Source organism: Limanda limanda, chromosome 23, assembly GCF_963576545.1.
Source record: "Limanda limanda chromosome 23, fLimLim1.1, whole genome shotgun sequence".
In the NCBI taxonomy this organism is placed as follows: Eukaryota; Metazoa; Chordata; class Actinopteri; order Pleuronectiformes; family Pleuronectidae; genus Limanda; species Limanda limanda.
This window is the reverse complement of record NC_083658.1, coordinates 6,300,823-6,319,036: the sequence shown is the minus strand read 5'-3', so window position 1 is coordinate 6,319,036 and position 18,214 is coordinate 6,300,823. Positions and strand designations below refer to the sequence as shown.

The following is an 18,214-nucleotide window of genomic DNA, read 5'->3' as shown; positions in this document are numbered from 1 at the left end:
AAGTATGTACAGTAAGACTGTTACTGGCCACAGAAAGTTGAAATGTTGGAAACACTTGACGAGAATCACAATGAACAATGAAAACATGGAGACACTTCCTCCATCTTTATTATTATTTTTAACCTCTTATATTTCACCCATTATACTCTACTTTTCTTTTCCAATCTTCTTTATGTTGCTTGAAAATAGTCTTCTGTTAATTGTGTCTATGTGTAGCCTTTAATTTCCAAGTACATCACCTTGAAGTCTATCTATCTATCTATCTATCTATCTATCTATCTATCTATCTATCTATCTATCTATCTATCTATCTATCTATCTATCTATCTATCTATCTATCCATCCATCCATCTGTCTGTCTGTCTAGTTTAGTCCTATAACTGTGGCTCTGTAATACAGTCAGATGGACAGGAGTGGTCTGGCTGCTGGGAGTCTGTGTCACTCCGGTGCAAACTCATGCTGCTGCTTATTGGCCTGTGTGCTGAGCCATGTGATGATGTCATCTTTCTCTCCAGGAAGGTCTCCGCAGTTGCCGTGGAAACTAGGTCAAGCGCCCGATCCAGGTGACAGACCAGTCTCCTGCACCCGCCCATCAGCAAGGTCATGAGGAGTCTGGGCACGTATTAGTGAGTCAGGGGCCCCCCTTTAAATGGGTCCTAGTGGGAGTGACTTATCTATCTATCTGTCCATACATCTATCTATCCATATATCTGTCTGTCTATCTATCTATCAATCAATCAATCTATCAATCTATCAATCAATCAATCAATCAATCTACCCATCTATCTATCTATCTATGTATCTATCTATCTAGATATTTTCCTTTTGACGTTTCTCAAAACCTCTAAACCCCTAAAAGTTGATTTCTAAAGCACCTAAAAGCAAAAATGTACCATTTCTAAAACGTGAATGAGGTTATTAAATACACAAACTGCATGTTTGACATATGAAGGATGAAGAATGTTAAATAAAGAACGGATCCAGACAAACAGACATCCTTTGATTTTCTTTATTTCTGTCTTCCAATAGATTTTACACTATCTCGCTGGAACCAAAGGAACATTGGACTATAGAAACATAAAATAGCACAAAATATATGCAAAAGAATACATTAAGAAATCATTACATTGAAACTATAAATCCGATGAGGGTCAATTTATCTTGGCTACGCTGCAACAACGATGGCACAGGCAGTCGCCACATGTCACCTGCAGTCTCCACTGTAGTGCCCTCTGCTGGCTAAAGCTGTGAGTTACAAATCCAAACTGCTCCATTGTAAGGCAATGGGACAAAAATAAAAAGATGCCACTACAGGTTTTTTGGGGAGACCGGAGGTGACGATCAGGAGACTGCTCACTCTGTTGCAGTTGCCGTCTTTTGGCCAACTTAAAACTTTTTTCGATATAAATGTTTGAAATGAAATCGAGGAGGGATTTGGGGAGAGAGACCCGCTCACGTCTCTTTGAATAAATTCCAGTTAAGAGCTTTTTTAAAAACAGAAAAACCTTTAAGCACGATGGACTCAAGATAAGGCAAAGTGTTTGGATAAGCTGAGTCTGCTCAGTTGGCCAACTGCTCAGAAAGTGCTTACATGTTCTTTTTCTTCGTTTTTTTTCTCGTTTTAAAACCATCATCAGTCAATCACCGCCGACACATTTCTAAAAACACCACATCTCAAGAGGATTCCATACACAGGGGCATCGTGGGTAACCAAATGAGGACGTGTTGTGTACAGACGTGTTTTTTTTTTGTTTGTTTTTTTCACTAGTAACATTCAGAATCATTTAGTAAGAAAAGAAAAGAAAAGTTGTTTTTCCCATGCAACAAGTTGAATTAAAGTTATTCACCGTGTGTTATCTGCTTTTGATTGATAAACAGATTTGTTGTAGTAGCAGAGGAAACAAAAAACAACAAAAAACAGATCACATCTTTAAACATTATGAAAAGTGCAATCCTTAACTCTAGTGATACATACGCCTCGAATAAAATGTCTCAGAGTGGAACCTCACGGTCCTTTGTCAGGGGAGGAGCTGTACATCTCAACTTCTTAATTTATAGATTATTTAGTTCTTATATATATATATATATTTATATATATAATCTATGTAACATTGATGACTTTGAATCTATTTAAGTGTTACGGTCACAGCACTACAGAGGCTGTTATTTGCTAATGAAAATATTAGGTCGTTGTCGTAATCTCAGTGAAGAATAAGAAATGTTCGTATCTTCTTTACAATCTACCGTGTGTACAGTGTTCTAGCAAAAAAAAGAAAGAAAAAAAAGAAAGAAGAAGAAACAAAGAAAAATCAACTCAACAATGTCATTTACAAAAATACCGAACTTTAGTAATTGCAACATTTGGTTGCCACAGCAACAACTTAATATTGTTATGAAATACTATTATACTAGAGTGAAAAGTACATCTTTTTTGAAATTTTATTCTCTTATTTTTTTGGTAAAATGTCATCTATACAATAAACATTTTTTTTCCCCAACAACACAGACGAGTCTATAACTATGCTCATCACTGCGACACCGTGATTTTTTTTGTTTTTTTTATCAATGAGAAGGCAAGAGAGATCCAGTAGCTTTCTATCGACGGGTGGACTTTTTCAAACGCCGCCCCGCCCCCCCCCCGACTTCTCAGTCGCTGACCTGACAGGTTAGACCTTGAAATGACCAACCGTGCAGTGACGTAGCACAGCTCAATAAATTACATTCATCTCAAAATAGAATAGTTTACAACATTTCCTTTTTTTTTTTTCTCTCAACTAAAATTTGACCAAGAGTAACACAAGATAAATTACAACAGAATAGAAGCTTTCACCACCTGCCACGGATATTACACACGAATCGAAAAACAGAAACTAAAAACTCACGTGGAGACGAGTCGAGGTGAAAACACGCGGAAAGCGAGTGAGACATTTCCGAGAAAAAAAGGTCTGATTGTGGATTGTCAATGTTGATCAAGCACCATGAAATTACATCCGATTTTTGTGTGAAAAAAGAATAAAAATTTAGTTTATGAGTTAAAACGGGCTAAAGAAGGTGTAAAATAATAAAAATAACAATTTATGATCTAAATGTGATTGTTCTGAAAGATGGAGGTGGTGGAGGGGATGGGGGGGGGTCGAAACATACCTCGATAGGAGACACAACACAAAATTTTTAAATAACTTTGAATATATTTCTAAAACTATGAATATAAACTCTCAAAGTAAGAGACACCTTACATACATTACACAGTTTTACAATACAGGTATTTTTTTTTCTCACTCACGTTCCTCATGTAAACTACTCAAACCATGGTGGGAAACAATGGGACACCATGAAAGTCACCAAACATTCTACAAAGCTATGTTTTGATTTGTCGTTTCTTCAACTTCTTTTTTTTAGTTTTTCCATAAAGTCACTTGTGATGAGACCGCCTCCGGGAACGGAAAGAAGTGTGATGTCATTCCCCCTGGGGGGGGGGAAATCAAATAAAGGTCCACGTTCTGACGGCCCGGTGTGTGTTTTGCGTCGGTGACTTTTAGTGATAGACTCCGGATGCACGTGTTGTTGAGTCGATGAGCATTTTTTAGGCACTTCTACGAGTTTTTCTAAAATGGAACAGGATTATCGGTGATAGTTGGGTTGGACAGGACAACCGTCGGTCACAGATAGCCCTCCAGTCGAAGTTCAAGTCATCTCTTTTTTTTGTCTGTTTTTTCTTTTGTTTTTTTCTTGACGAGCATCGTCAAATGCACCGTTTTTTTTGTTTAGTCTTAGCACTTAAATCCTTCACCCACCCCTCGAAAAGACTCTCCTACCAGGCCTGGTGTAGTCGTCACCTGCTAGACCTCGCCTCAAGTCCCAGTCTGCCGGCAGACCATCAGTCTCCAGATACGAAACACACACATACACACACATACACACACACGCACACACACGCACACTCACTCACACACACAAGGCTTGGTATGTCTGGGACGAACCGTCAAGCTTTGTTAAGCCCTTGGCACAGACCCGAGCCTTTAGGCTTTTCAGTAATGGCCACGACTATCTTCTGTCAACACTGGGCACTGTCTTCCCCTGTTCCTGACTGCATGCAAAAAAATCCGTGCACAGTCTACCCCCCCGCTCGTCCTCGACAAAGAGCCGAACCCAGCGTGGAAACAGATAAAGGGCGAGTGCCGAGCAGCTTCTCGTAATGGCAACAGAAAACAAAAAGAGAAGAATTTGTCTGGGTGCTCGAGAGTGTGGCTCTGGTGGTTTTATTTCTGGCGGCGGTGATTCCATCCGACTTCTCCCAAGCCGCGACTTTGGCAAGATGGTTTCCTGGGATGAGAAGTTGGCGAAAGGGGGAGGGGCAAGGCGGGGGCGGACGAGCTTCATCATGGCATCGTAACAGCATCGGGGGGGGGTGGCGGGTGGGGGACAGTCACATGTGGAGGAAACACGAGCCTGTCTGCCCCCAGGGACATTCATCTTCATGGTGAGAAAAAAAAGCAAAAGACCGCAAGACTTTTAAAATCAACCCTCGCCGAGTGCGTGGGCGTGGCTGTGCGCGGGTTTCCTGTGACTTCCTGTTTGTCCACGGCGTGCACCACGTCTCTCGTCCAGTGCAAATCAAGCATCTTGATTCTTTTACTAACCAAAGGGGGGGGGGGGTGAACGTTGTTGTGCAGAGGTTTTTAGAATAAATATGAAAGAGAGAGTGGGGGGGTCGACGGTACTTTGGGAGAACATTTGTTAAAATGACCTCTATAGTGTGTCTGCTATAATACATAAGAATATTTTTGACTTTTTCATGTTAATAGTTTTTTTCTTCTTTCTAGCAATACATACAGTATATCTCTTTTTTCTGTGTGTGTGTGTTTCACCGGCACTGCAGTTCGTATGGTTAATTGAAGTGTTACACTCTTAGCATGCAGGTTGCTGGACCTCTATGGGAGAGGTCAGGTAGTATTTACACTGGGGCGGTTTGGGGTTTCCTAGTGCAGCTTTGTGACACTCCCTTCCCATCCTGACGCTTATTTCAGGATAATCTGCAGGAGGGAGACAAAAGGGGGGGGGGGGGGGGGACAAGGAGAGAACAGGATTTAGTTCATTTTCTCACATGTAATGAGTAATATCAAGCAAAACACTGCGTTCAAAGACTACATTACCACAACAGTGAATTAAAAGATAACACAAATACTGAAGAAGGATAAGAAGACGAAGAAGGGAAAGAGGAGGATGAAAAATAACAGGAGGGGGAGGAAGAGTAAGGGAATGAAGAAGAGGAGGAAGAAGAAGACTTTGGGGGAGGAGGGCGCAGGTAGAAGAACAACGCTTGTCACAGACAGGTGGAGAGTGAGTGATGTGCCCTGACAGCTCAACCTGCTCCAGAGGGGTCAGACACCCCACCCCACCCCACCCCACCCCTCTGGTAGCACAGGTTAGTAAAAACAAACGCCAGGAACCGCTGGGGGGGTTCGAATCTGTGCAGTGACGGTAACAGCCAGTGATTAGATGGCAGGAGGTGATGAGGCCAGATGGATAATTACATTTCACTAAGCCCCGTGTTTCCCAAATTATAATGGATGTTTGAAATATCAGATGATTATTCTAATTATTACATTATAATTGAGTGACTGGGATAAGGACGGGGATCCAAGTCCTCCCCCTTACGGTGCCTGGGGTGTAATACCACATTCTGACAGAAGAGGATGCTGCCACTTTACAATCCAGGGTAGAAGCGGTGAGAGACACCCCGGCGCCCGTCAGCGCATGGGCTGCTGGGATTGGTCGGTTACCTGTCGCGTCACGGTGACATTTCAGAGGGTCGTGAAGTGACCAAACTCTGAAGCTATCAACATGTCCGGAGCGTCCTGTCCCCTCTACGCATCATCTGTCTCATTTTTTCCGAAAACGCAAATAACATCTGAACCAGTAAACTCCGAATTTGCTGTAAAAAAGGTGACGTCAGCATCATGTGGCTTTAATTTAGAAGAAATCAAATCATTGCACGCGTGTTTACTCTGAAAAAGGCCATATGATGGGGATGACTGTACCGAACAAGGCGTGCACTGTGTGAGGCGCAGCTGGTGATTATACGTGTTAACTGTGTCCTGGCTGGAGAGATCTTTACGCAGGGCGGGGAGAGGAGAGAGGGAACGAGAGAGAGAGGGAGAGAGAGAGAGAGAGAGAGGGGTGGGAGCAGACGGAGACAGACAGCGAGGGGCTGACGTCATTGTTTCTCCGGCTCCTTGTCCCACATGCATCTTTAAAGAGCAGCTCTGCTTCCTGCTGCTACTGCTGCTGCATGCCAATTACAGGAAGAGACGGTGGGTGACTCACAGGAAGTGCAGACAGTGGCGGCCTGTGAGGGACAATAAAGCACGAGGCACCGTGGCCAGAGGGGATCATGGGAGAAATGGCTCATTATCTCTTTTCCACACAGGGAACCTCTGAAGAAACAGATCTTTAAGGTTTTCTTGAGGACGTTAAAATGAACTGATTGTCATTTTAGAACTTTCTGTTTTCTTTCTGGACAGGTGACAGGAAGTGAAGATTATAAAATGAGGCGACCGCTCTCGGCAATGGAAAAGTAAATTGCTACATGCCCCACGGTGGTCGATTCTGCACTCTGAAATGATGTTTTCCCACTTACATCTGTGGGCCTTAAACGCACCTCTACCAGTAAATGATTACCAGCTGCATGAGGCCGGAGCGCCACCATTGTGCTCAATTTTCCAGGTTTAAAATGGGGCACACTTGCGTCATTGTGGCATTTAAACCTGACAACTTCCGTGATCGGTTTCCCTGCATCACCTCTCCCTGAAGTGTATTCTTCCCTCTTTTTTAATTCCACAACTAAAAAAAGGTTAAAATTGGGTAGGAAAGATGGCAGGGCGGCTGTTTTGAACCATTTGAATTGTCTGCGTGTATTTGCTTGAACGTGTGTTTGCAGGAGCACGCAAGCAGGACAGATGACGCCGCTGCTGCAGATGGAGGCTTATTGGACGACAGCGAGAGAAAGTGGAAAAGAAAACGTAAAAAGAAAACAGAACATGCAAAACAAAAATCAGGAAGTAGTGCAACACAACACAACTACTACTTTGGCAAATGTGGGAGCTCTGAAGAAGTGCTTGTCGGGGGCTGTTCCGCATGAAATGGGACACCCTGGGTGGTTGCCCCTCCGCTTTTAAATCTGGAAAATGCCCACTTGGCCCATGCCAGCCCGAACTCGCCCAGTGCAGCCACGGGCGCGGGCCGGGAGGAGCTGGGCGTGGGCCGCGGCTCAGCTGCAGGTTATTGCGGCTTATTCGGACGCCAGCACTTATTCAGAGCTCCGGGGACTGATGAGAGAAAGCTTTAAAAAGGAGCAAACCTGATTGGCTGGTGCTGTTGCTGCGTAGGGGACACTTGTGGCAGGAGTTGTTGCTGCAGAGACAGTAGCAGGCGCAGCACTGTACATCATTGGGACTTTGGTTTTTCGAAGGGAGGAACGGAGAGGGGAGGTGGGGAGGGAGGGAGGGAGGGAGGATCGGGGGAAGAGGGGATGGCAGCAATGGACAGGTAGGTGGAGCGTTACGGTAACCATGGCAACAGTTGTGATGCGCGTGTGTCGGCGGTATCGTTTGTAGTTGTTGTTGTTGTTGTTGTTGTTGTTGTTGATGGCGGATGTTACAGAGAGCCAGCAAGCCATCGTTAGGGTTACACCGGCAGATGGCATGCAACCATTCACAAGGCAAAGCAAGGAGGACAGACAGAAAGAAAAAAGAGAGCATGGGAGAAAGAAAATAACAAAAAAAAACAAAGAGGAGAGAAGCTGATTACAATCACAGGTACGGAAATTTATACGGACAATCAGTTTGCTGTTTTTCCCAGAGATGTTAAAGGGCCACGAGACTCCGAATACAATGAATCAAGTGTAGTTTTTAGCAGTGGGGGATGATGGGAACTTTATTTGTGGTAAGTATGGTTGGATATAATTATTCTTAGACCCGGTTCAGACCTGGTATTCAAACATTTTTTTTTTTTGCAGAGACAAGAGCTCCAGCTTCGGGTCATTTCTCTGGGAAACTGATTTCTAAATTTCCTGATCAACACAGCACAGCAAACAGACAGTGGCTATCCTACAGCTGGAGCATCTTCATCTACGGTAACATTTGAACTGTACAACAATCAAGTCATTAGCGAGGAAGTCAGTGAGGACACAACAGCAACTCTTTCAGGTGACACAAAATTCATTTGGTATCCCAGCGTGAAGAAACCAAGGTTTAAGGACAATTTCCTGCGAAGGTTTCATCACCGCCGCAGGAGGAAGTGAAGCGATGACCTTTTGTCTCACCTGCAAGGGCTGCAGATATTGCCCACTCATCCCACTCAAGCCACCCCCCCACCTACATCAAACAATGTGCGTGAGAGAGCAAAGGGAAGGTCGGGACCTACCAAGACTGCTACCAGGAGTCATGCACAAGACTGACCCTGTTGTGTTCATGCAGAGAGAGAGGGGGAGACAGAGAGGGAGAGAGAGAGAGAGAGAGAGGAGGAAATAAATGGGTTAATCGAGAGGGAGGATAACAACAAGATTATACAAGACAAAAACAAACTCAGATGCTACTGTTACAGTGGTGCTCTCAGTCAGTGAGGAATGCAGTAAACTGCAGCAAGCAGAGGGATTCCCTTCATTAGTTGAAGGCACGGGTGAGAAAACACTGACGGGAGCTGATCTCAGACATGCACTCGGGACAATTTCCGGAGTTTGGCTTTCACGTGTGAAGAATGCAGCGGGAGGTGGTCCGGGTCAGAGAGACGGGAAAATGTCCAGAATGTTCTAGCAAGGGGAGCGTCTAGGAGGAGCAGCAGGAGGAGGGACATGACGTTTACATTCCGCTGTGTCTTTGTTTACGACACCAGCATCACGTCTTATCGCTAAAAGTTAACGTCTTTGCTGGTGACTTTATTGTGTCCGTCCTATGCTAGAAACGTCATCAACTTGCTCACTGGACATTTCCCACATTTTCCATACACTTTAGTAGGCGGCTGACAGAAATAGTTCCAGAAATTTCCATTTGCGTTCTCAGGAAAATGTTTTGAGTTCAGTGCATGTCTGAAAGCAGCTCTACTTAATCTCTAGGATGTGAAATTATGGCCGGATCTGCTTCTATCAGTTCATTGGTCAATGAGTCATTACAAAATAAATTCTAAGGCATGCATTACATGTATTTATATTATATTCCATGGGTTTAACTTGAGCCAGCAATCATCACATTCATGCAGGGTAAGTAGCAAACAGCTGTTAATATATATTTAAAAATCAACTTTGTTAAATGCACTGGTTTCAGACTAGTACTCGATATCGGTCGATATGCAAAGTCCAGGTATCGGAATCGGGTAATTTCAGTAATTTCTAGAAAACGAGAGTAAAGACTAACTGACAGAGGACAGGAGACGAAGCAGGGGACAGAGACACACGGCAGCAGCATCATGCAGGGTCAGGACAAAGATGTGCAGACTTCAATGCAGATCGGTGTCAAATGGGGATGGCTGGAGTTTATTAAGATAAGTTCATCACAAATGCATTAAAGTGGCTGTGCATCATGTCAGGCACACTTGTTTCCCCCGCACCCCCCCCCTACATTACAAAGTAACCCCACCCATCTGACATGTCTTTCCACACCCAGACACTGAGGAGACAGACAGAGCAGGTAGAGAGAGGGGCGAGGGACGGGCATCTCGTCCACATGAGTCATGAGCGTGGCTCGCGGCTATCGTATTAGCTGCAGTTAACTTGTTTAGCAGATTACCCGAGGGGACGGGAGCTACTGTGACTCCGTGTGTCAGGACTGAGAGAGTGTTTCTGGTTTGGAGACACAAGGAACTGAAGAGGAATAAGGGGGCAGACCCAAATATTTTTTTTTTATAAATGGGATTTCTTTTTCCCCAATATCGATGTCAGTCAAATCAGATTAATCACAAAGTGAAAAGGCTGCGTTTGCCCCCAAAAAACACAGGCATTATTTTCTTTTAGAGGTTTCTACTTTTTCATTATTTTATTCCTCCCTCAAATTGAAGCCTAAAGTTACAGTGACTGTGTTTGATACGACTGGGCTGCTGGTTGTGCAAGTGAACCACACGTGACCGCTATGGGTCAGGGAAGAACCCATTAAATTTGAATGCGTATCCGGAACAATCCAAGATAGGGTCGGTTTTTAACGTTTTCACCAATTTCCCAGGGAATAATTCATGGATCTCGATGAAAAGTTTGGTGCAGCTTGATTGAATATTAGTTGGAACTTGAGGACCCCCCAGTTTGGAACCCACTGTGATAGATAATGTGTGCATCTGTGTGTGCTCGGCATACCTATGAGCGCTCATACCCCCCATCTGTGTGCCGTGTGTGCTTACTGGGAGCTCTTACCAGTGGGAAAGAAAGCAGGCTGCTGGAGCTGTGCGTTGGCCAGCGCCTGCTGGTAGTGCAAAACACTGGGGTTGAACAGGGAGTTGGCTCCGTTGTTCTTCTCGAGTGTTGGTCTCTTTGGTAGGGGCTGGAGGACGCCGTGCGGGAACGCCTAGCCACCGACAAACACACACACGACAGAAGCACACAGCCGATTGGAACTGGATACTCACACAGGTCAACACAGACATTCTCTAAAGTTATTTTTCTATGCACAGCACAAAAAAGCAAACATGGAGACTTGCTGTAACTATCACAAGGACAATGAGAAACTACACCATAGCAAGGCAATCATCAACAACACAATAAAGAAAAATAACTGGAAATATTTTAACATTACACTAAGCTTGTTCATTTAAAACATGTAACGTACAGTCTAAAATTGCCACTGGTGATCACAAATTATACTTTAACGTGTTTTACATGGTTTCACAAAAACAAAAGAGCCAACTTAAATTTTTGTGAGTGGCTACAGTACAATTAAAGAAGCTACATGCAAAGCAAAAGGTGAAAGGTCAAAGTACCAGGTCTACAGTTGCCTCGAGGGGTCGCTTCATTGCTTTGGCAGTCGACTGAGTCTTTAATTAGCAGGCAGCGAGCACATGATGGCAGTGGGCCAATGGGATTCAAGCGTATTAACATACAGGTAACAGCAAGCAGAGGTGCGTCATGGGGGACAGCATTGCATTGTGGATAGGTGAGAAGGAAAAAAACAAAAACAAAAATAATCTGAATGCAAGTATACCACATACAAAACAATAGGCATGCACATAAACAAAAAACTGTTTTGTTTACTTAGAAACATTGCTACTTTTTTTTTTTTTTTTTAATTAGTACAACAGCAACAAAGCATCTACATTAACCTAAAAAAAGCAAAAGAATCTACGTTGTACTTCAGAGCTACTGGGAAAGCATTTGGTAGTAACGTCGACTATTATCTGAACAAGTAAATCAACTTTTACTAACGGCTACGCAGGAACAAAATGTAGTAAACACAAAAGATTCAGACTAGAAATACTGGGCTGACACTTTGTATGAGATCTACAGTCCTACACACACAACAATTACAGTGCTGCTGGATTTCTCTGCTTGATGGTGTGAGGTGCTGTTTTTGGGGGGTCTGAGAAAACGTCCCATGACCGACTGGGATGTGAGTGAGCCCCTCAAATTACTAGCCTCAGCCTGGCAGCTACATCTGGACACGATTGTGCGATCAGATTATTAGGTACAGATAATCCGAGGCTGTTGAGGTGCAGTAAAATAAAAGTAGCTTAACTATCTTTCTGGTAGTGGTGTCAGTTCATGTGTAGTTAAATCTAAGTTAGTGTGAGCGATGAACTTGGGGGACGTGACACAATGTGAGGTTACAGTTACAATGTGGAGCTCTGTTTATTCTTACATTCCTGCTAAAAACGTAGACGCAATTATTTTACAGAATTAGTGTAAGTTTGAAGGCGGCTTCATGACGTATTAATAAAACTGTTTAATTTCAACTTATCAATTTAACTTATTTAAAAACGATCTTAGATTCGACGTCACTGCTGAGAGAGAGAAAAAAAAAAGATGAGGTGGATGTGATGATCACAGCACTTGCATGCACAGGCCTCTTGTTTTCCTGATGTAGAACAACATTTATCCTATTAAAGAGTGATGCATGACCGGTGGTGTTAACAGACTTAAACAATGTGGTTAGTTAAAATGGAGGATGGTCTATTAAAAGGGACATGAAAAGCGAAGAGATGGTCGCATTCGCCTTGCAATGAGGAAGGAGGTCACAGCATGGCAAGCAACACATAATGTGGCACAGTAAAAACAACATAATCTCAATAACAGGACACTCTCACTGTAACTCTATCGTTTAATGTGCAAACCTCATCTACGCTGCACTTTACCCTATTTGCTTTAGATTAAAAAAAAGTGAATCATGGATAATGATGTTACCTATTTGCAGCAGTGCAGCAATACAGGTTTTATGGTTCAATAAAAGTTCTGCAGCTTTAGGCTAAGAGCTAAAGGAAAATTGGATTAAAGGCGCTGACTAAACAACTCGCTGTCCCGAGGTTAACCCCTCCTCACCTCCGGCTCGGCTTGTAACTGCTGAGGGTAAATTGGGAGCTGGGTCATAAAGTTGATGAACTGGGGAAATGTGAGCGACCCAGGAGGAGCGTGGAGTGCTGGATTCGGGGGAAAACACGCTAGCGACAAAAACTAGATCTCGGAATGATGCATCGTGAACCTGATGGAAAAGTTGTTAAGCTAAAGGTGCTGCCAGGTAAACACCAGGTTACAGTGGCTTGGCCCCTTTATTACCTCCGGCAGGGAGGTTGTGGTTTCATCTGTGTTTGTTTAGTCTGTAATTTAGGAGGATTACGCAGAAATTACAGGCTGGATTACCACGGAACTTGGTGGAAGGGCGTTTTTCCCAGAGACTAATTCATGGATCTTGATGATAGAAATCTGGCATGTTAGGGGACTGTTTGTGCAATTCCAGTGAATTTAAATGTGGTTCATAAGGGGAATGTTGGGCCTTTCTTGTTAGTTGTTTGTTTGTTAGTAGGATTATTAAAAACTAAAGAACGCATTATCACCGAACTTGGGGGAAGGATGCGGTTTGGGTCACGGAAGAACTGATTGGATCAGTGGATCTGAATCTGGGGATGGATCAAGGATATTTGTGCCACTTTCTTTAACCTTGAAAGATTGTGAGATTTTTTTACTGATTTCCCAGTGAATCATCAATAATCTTTATGAAAATTGGTCAGGCAATTTGGAGGACTGATATCTAGGAGTGTATACAATGTGCTCCAGCTTTAAGGAGACAGTGGGGCTTTGGCCTTTCTCGTTTATAAGTGTTGTGCACAAACGAAACTAACCTGCACTGGAGGACACCTCATCATCCACACTGAGGGCTTATGGAGAAAAGACAGGGAGAGCAAGCAGCGGTGGAGCCAGCCAATGAGAGCGTTATGTGCAACGCGTAAAGAAAGCATGCCCATGCCATGGAGGAAACGAGTGGCGCAGTACAAGGTGTGCGAGTGCAGCAGCAGCCAGAGGACCCAATCGGAAAAGAGAAGCCGGAGGGAGGGCGGGGCGCAGATGGGACCCACTGCCAAACACTTCCTGCCACCTGTCGGCCTGCACATCTCCGTCTGTCTGTCTCTACCAGTCTGTCTCTCCCTCTGCCTTGTGGGGAATTTTTGTATTTTTTTTCTCAGACTAAAAGGCAGAGGAGGGTAACATCTCCTCCTCCCCCTCCCTCCTCGCCTGTGATGCTACATCCTCATCCATCCCTGATTCAATTTGCACTGATCTGCAGAGAGCCGCATTTATCATTGAGAGCAGGGGGGGTGGGGGTGGGGGGTGGGGGGGCGGCATGGTTGAGGGGGTGAGCCAGCACATTGTCTCTGTATGAACCAAGGGCATTTGAAAATAGAAAAAGCGTACTGCGGTGAGATAATAACAGATTGTTCTTACGGCATTATACTGATGCGTTCAGGGTCTCACTAAAACCCTGTTTACTGTGGACAAAGGCCTCACTTTGGGACGACTATTGTTAGTGGATTGAACACTGGAGTGCACTCGAATAAACCAGCGGGGATTGGGTATGTTTTTTAACAGTAATAAAGCAGCGCTCCACATTTTATGTTGCTGTGGGTGTCATCGTGAACAGCCTGTTTTTTACATTTTGTGGCTCCCAAGATGGTTTGTCATAATGTAATGTGTATTAGTGAATTTTAACCGCAGTGTTTCATCAGTCACGTACATCCATCTAGGTGCAGCAGCTTTGAAGCAGAACCCCTGCGGTAGTATGCATTTTATTCAAAGTGTTAAAAATACCGAGACATGTAGTGTTTGCCTGCTTCTGCACTTCAGTAAAACCTCCAAGAGAAACATTTATTTGACGCTCTATAAAAGCCTCCCACGATATATTATAACAAAAGGCTCAGCTCTTACTGGGAGGCTCAAGGTAAATTGTATAGGTGCTATTGTCCCATTCAGACCTTAGAAGCTCTAGCTCTATATGTATGTAAACAGAAACCTTTGTGAGATTTGCTTTCTTACAACAGGGATAAGTGTGTGTTTTTCCTTCTCTACATCTGTGTACGCACTGAGTACATTGAGTAGCTGTGTGTGCTGTGCTCTCACCATGGCTGCAGCTGTGGCAGCGGCTTGCGCGGCCACAGCCGTCTGGTTGGCCTGGTGTTGGGCGGCCTTTATCTTGGCCTGCAGGTGGGCCGGGGGGTGGAAGTACTTGCACTTCTCGCGAGAGCAGCGGCTCTTGATGTAGTCCATGCAGACGGTGACCGTGTTGTCGCTGGTGTCGATCATGGGGCTGTCGCTCGGGTGAGCGAAGCGGCAGTCGGTCTCACCACGGGCGCAGTTGCCCCTCTGGAACTCGCGGCACACCTGGGAGCGGGAGAGTCGGGTGGACGTAAACACACACACACAAACAAACACACAAACAAACGGACACACACACACAAGCACGCAGATGCAAAAAGACAAAACAAAGAAACACAAGGAGAAATATAAAAACTGTGAATGCTTGAGCTTTCAACACGTCAGGAAACAACGAGCAGCAAAATTATATAATAATATTTTTTAAAAATCATTTATTTCCAATGCTGCTGTAGGCGTTAGTGGATTATCGTGATAAGACTATAATTAAGAAACAGATCGACAGCATAGGAGGAGGGAGGTTCAAAGGTTTCACTTTACACTGCCTTTGCAATTAACTTGAATAAAAGAAGGGATTTGTCCAAGTTTTTGTACACAAGTCAATGACATATATACTGTAACATAGGTCTGATCATTTCAATACATTCTAATGAATAAGTTCTGTATAAAATATATTTAACACTGTGTAGCAAAACTGTAACGAGTGTAAAACGATAGTAGAAACACGGAACCAGTCTGTTCAACTGTTCACAAGCCTGAACAAATCACAAGGGGATCTGCTTTAGACTTGCACTATGGGACTGACACACACACACACACACACACACACACACACAGACACGCTCTGTGTAGGAGTGCATGCGTGTCTCAGAGGGATACTGTTTCATTAGAGCCAACTTCACTCAGTTGCTAAGTGATAGCACTCCCAGAGAAAAACACATACAGACACACCCACACGCATCACCTCCAGGTCTTAGGAAGATTATTGTTTATCTTTATAAATGAAGTGGAGGAGAGAAAAAAAATAACCGCCTCCGTGTGCACTTTAACAATCACCGAGCGACTCCCATTCAGAACCGTTTGCCAGAGGGAGGATGGAGATGGTCGAAATCACTGTAAACACACACTATTGATATTTGGCTTCACATTTCTGATACAGCCCTTCATTATTTCTGTGAGGGATCAAATGATCACGGGATAATGCAAAGTATCGACTATCAGGTCATTTCTTCTCCTCTCCGAAAAACTAAAATGAAGAGGCACAAATTAAACAGCTAAGAGGTCCTGCAGTTACGCAATAAACTCCCCCTCCTTGAGAAATTGTGACACAATAAGTCGCATGATGTGAGACTTTCCGGTTTTGCAAGCCTGAATTTGCTTATTTGGGCTTGTTCCAAAGAAAAATTCCAAATGAACGAGTCTTTCATTACTTGCTTGTGACAAAATGTTTCACTCTGAAAGTACAAAGGTTTAGATTGTTGCCGCGTTGTCTGTGTTCGTTGACACATGTAAGTATTGCATCAAAACTGTAATACCCACAATGTTGCCTTGTAAATACTTCATACATGGGTTTTTAAAACGCGGATCAAAAATGCGGAGTTTGACTCCCTGTTGTTTTTTTTCTCCCAGTGAGTCATGATCAGCTTCACCAATGCATCAGAAGTGAGAAGCATAACACACAACAGAGGAAAGCACAATGTTGAGACAATGTTACGCTGGTTACGTATATTTATTTTGCAACTGAACCTTTTAAATTGGGTTTTAAGTTGTTACTATACTTTCACTTCACATCCCAAAGAGACCCCTGACCCCAAACCCTTAGGTTGGTCACCTCCAGCTTGTCGGTGCGCAGCAGCTTCTGGTTGGAGTTGGAGCCGCCGGAGACGGGCGGGCTGCCGGGGACGATGACTTGGCTGTTGGGATGGATGTCTGTGGGCACCAGGCCCATGCTGTGGGACATGGGAGTCAGGTAGGGTGCGTAGCTCAAACCCCCGCCCGAGCCCAGGCCCTGGCAGGGAGGAAACGCCTGCTGCGGAACAGAGAGAAAGGACAAACGCTATCACGGCTGTTCTTAAAAACATTAGAGACTTCTTTCAAAAAAATCATTAATACAGAAATTACTGAAGTGGTAGAAAATGCAGGATGTAAGGAGGAGGAGTGGGAAGTGGAGAAAGACAGGCAGTGGAGGGAGAGAGGTTTGAAGAAGAAGACACTAGAGACTTGAAAGAAACGATGGTGCAGCTTTGCAGAGTGGTGAGATACATGAGAGGGAGAGAGTGTGACAGGTAGAATGAGAAAAAAGTGTAGAGAGAGAGATAGAAAGAGAGAGAGAGATATAGAGAAATCAGGGTAGAAACAAGAGAAGAGGTGTTTTTTTTAACCTCTATGTATCCTGGGCAGGTTTGTGCTGAGCGTGCATGTTCTTTTGCAGCTACGCCCAGACTTGCGTTGATGCAGTGAAACACTTTCACACCTGGCATCTGCCCAGTGCAACCACCATCTACCGCTGACTCTGGAGTAAAGCCCCAGAGAGCAGGTGGGAATTTATCGCGGTTTGCTCAAGGGCATCCCGACCACAAACTCATGATCTTCCTCCAATTTGGAGTGCAGGCCAATTGGAGAGGAGGGAAAAACACAAGGCTGTTTTGATGTAGTGTAAAAGATTTGTCATAGTTTTTCAGTGAATCAGCTTGTACCATTGACTGTAAATAAAGATGGTCGACATGACTGCTCCTCAAAAGTGACGCCAAAGCATCTTGATCAACCCCCTGGTGGTTGAAAAACGAAATTTAAAAAGTCAGAATACAAATGAAAATACAATTAATACAAAATATTGAATTCACTTGAGCTTGTATTTTACAAATGTCATTTTTACGGTTAAGCAAAACAACACTACTATTTTCACAGTGAGTCACGCTGTCACGTTTCCCAAGGCAACGAGCGCCTTGACTAACCACAGGATGCATGGTGGTGCCGGGGATCATGAACTGCATCTGCTGAGCCAACATGGCGGCCGCCGTCTTCTGCTGGATCAGGTTGTTGCGCCCGTTGATCTCCAGCTGGGTCTTCAGGTGAGCGGGCGGGTGGAGGTATTTGCAGTTCTCTCGCGTGCAGCGGCCCTGGGCGAGCAACAGGAGGAGGAGAGAGAGAGGGAGAAAGAGAGAGAGGTCATTAACAGTCTTCTCTGAAAAGCTGAAGCCTCTGTTCAACACAGGGGCCATCTTCTCCTTATAAACCTGAACTGTGAACAGGTTGCGTGTCTGCCCGAGGACGTGGCAGATACGTGGGCATTGATTTTCATCGCAGACTCCAAATAACATCGAGCGCTTGAAGGCAGCATACATATTCATGCTCGGAGAGTGTGAAACATATAAAATGATGAGAGCTGTGCATTGAGGAACACTCGCGCCCGTCGTGGTGGGACGCAGGTAGCTCTCGGCATGAGTGGAAACATTGTTATGAAAGATCATTATCAGTCTCTGACTTGCTAGCTTGTTCTGGTCCTGGCTGCACCACGGACACACTGATAAGACACACACACACACACACGTGGAGAGGAGGAGGGTGGTAGACAAAAGCTAGGGCACAACCATCATGGCT

At 44.3% G+C, this 18,214-nt stretch overlaps 1 protein-coding gene across 9 annotated transcripts in view; it reads right to left on the bottom strand.

Annotated features, from left to right (window-relative positions):
• Positions 1–994: 994 nt before the first annotated feature.
• Positions 995–18,214, bottom strand: part of mbnl2 (muscleblind-like splicing regulator 2) — a 49,828-nt gene continuing 32,608 nt past the window's right edge. For 2 of the 9 annotated variants that reach the window (XM_061067283.1, XM_061067284.1), the window contains 8 exons: positions 17,569–17,733; positions 17,311–17,382; positions 16,446–16,643; positions 14,582–14,842; positions 10,960–11,013; positions 10,397–10,547; positions 8,425–8,460; positions 995–5,033 (listed from right to left, as the gene is read on the bottom strand). In XM_061067283.1, coding sequence (XP_060923266.1) covers positions 4,909–5,033; positions 8,425–8,460; positions 10,397–10,547; positions 10,960–11,013; positions 14,582–14,842; positions 16,446–16,643; positions 17,311–17,382; positions 17,569–17,733 — 1,062 coding nt within the window. In that variant the 3' untranslated portion in view covers positions 995–4,908. Of the gene's footprint in view, positions 5,034–7,360; positions 7,456–8,424; positions 8,461–10,396; positions 10,548–10,959; positions 11,014–14,581; positions 14,843–16,445; positions 16,644–17,310; positions 17,383–17,568; positions 17,734–18,214 lie in introns of all 9 variants that reach the window. The other 7 variants (XM_061067285.1, XM_061067288.1, XM_061067290.1 and 4 more) reach the window with 7 other exon arrangements.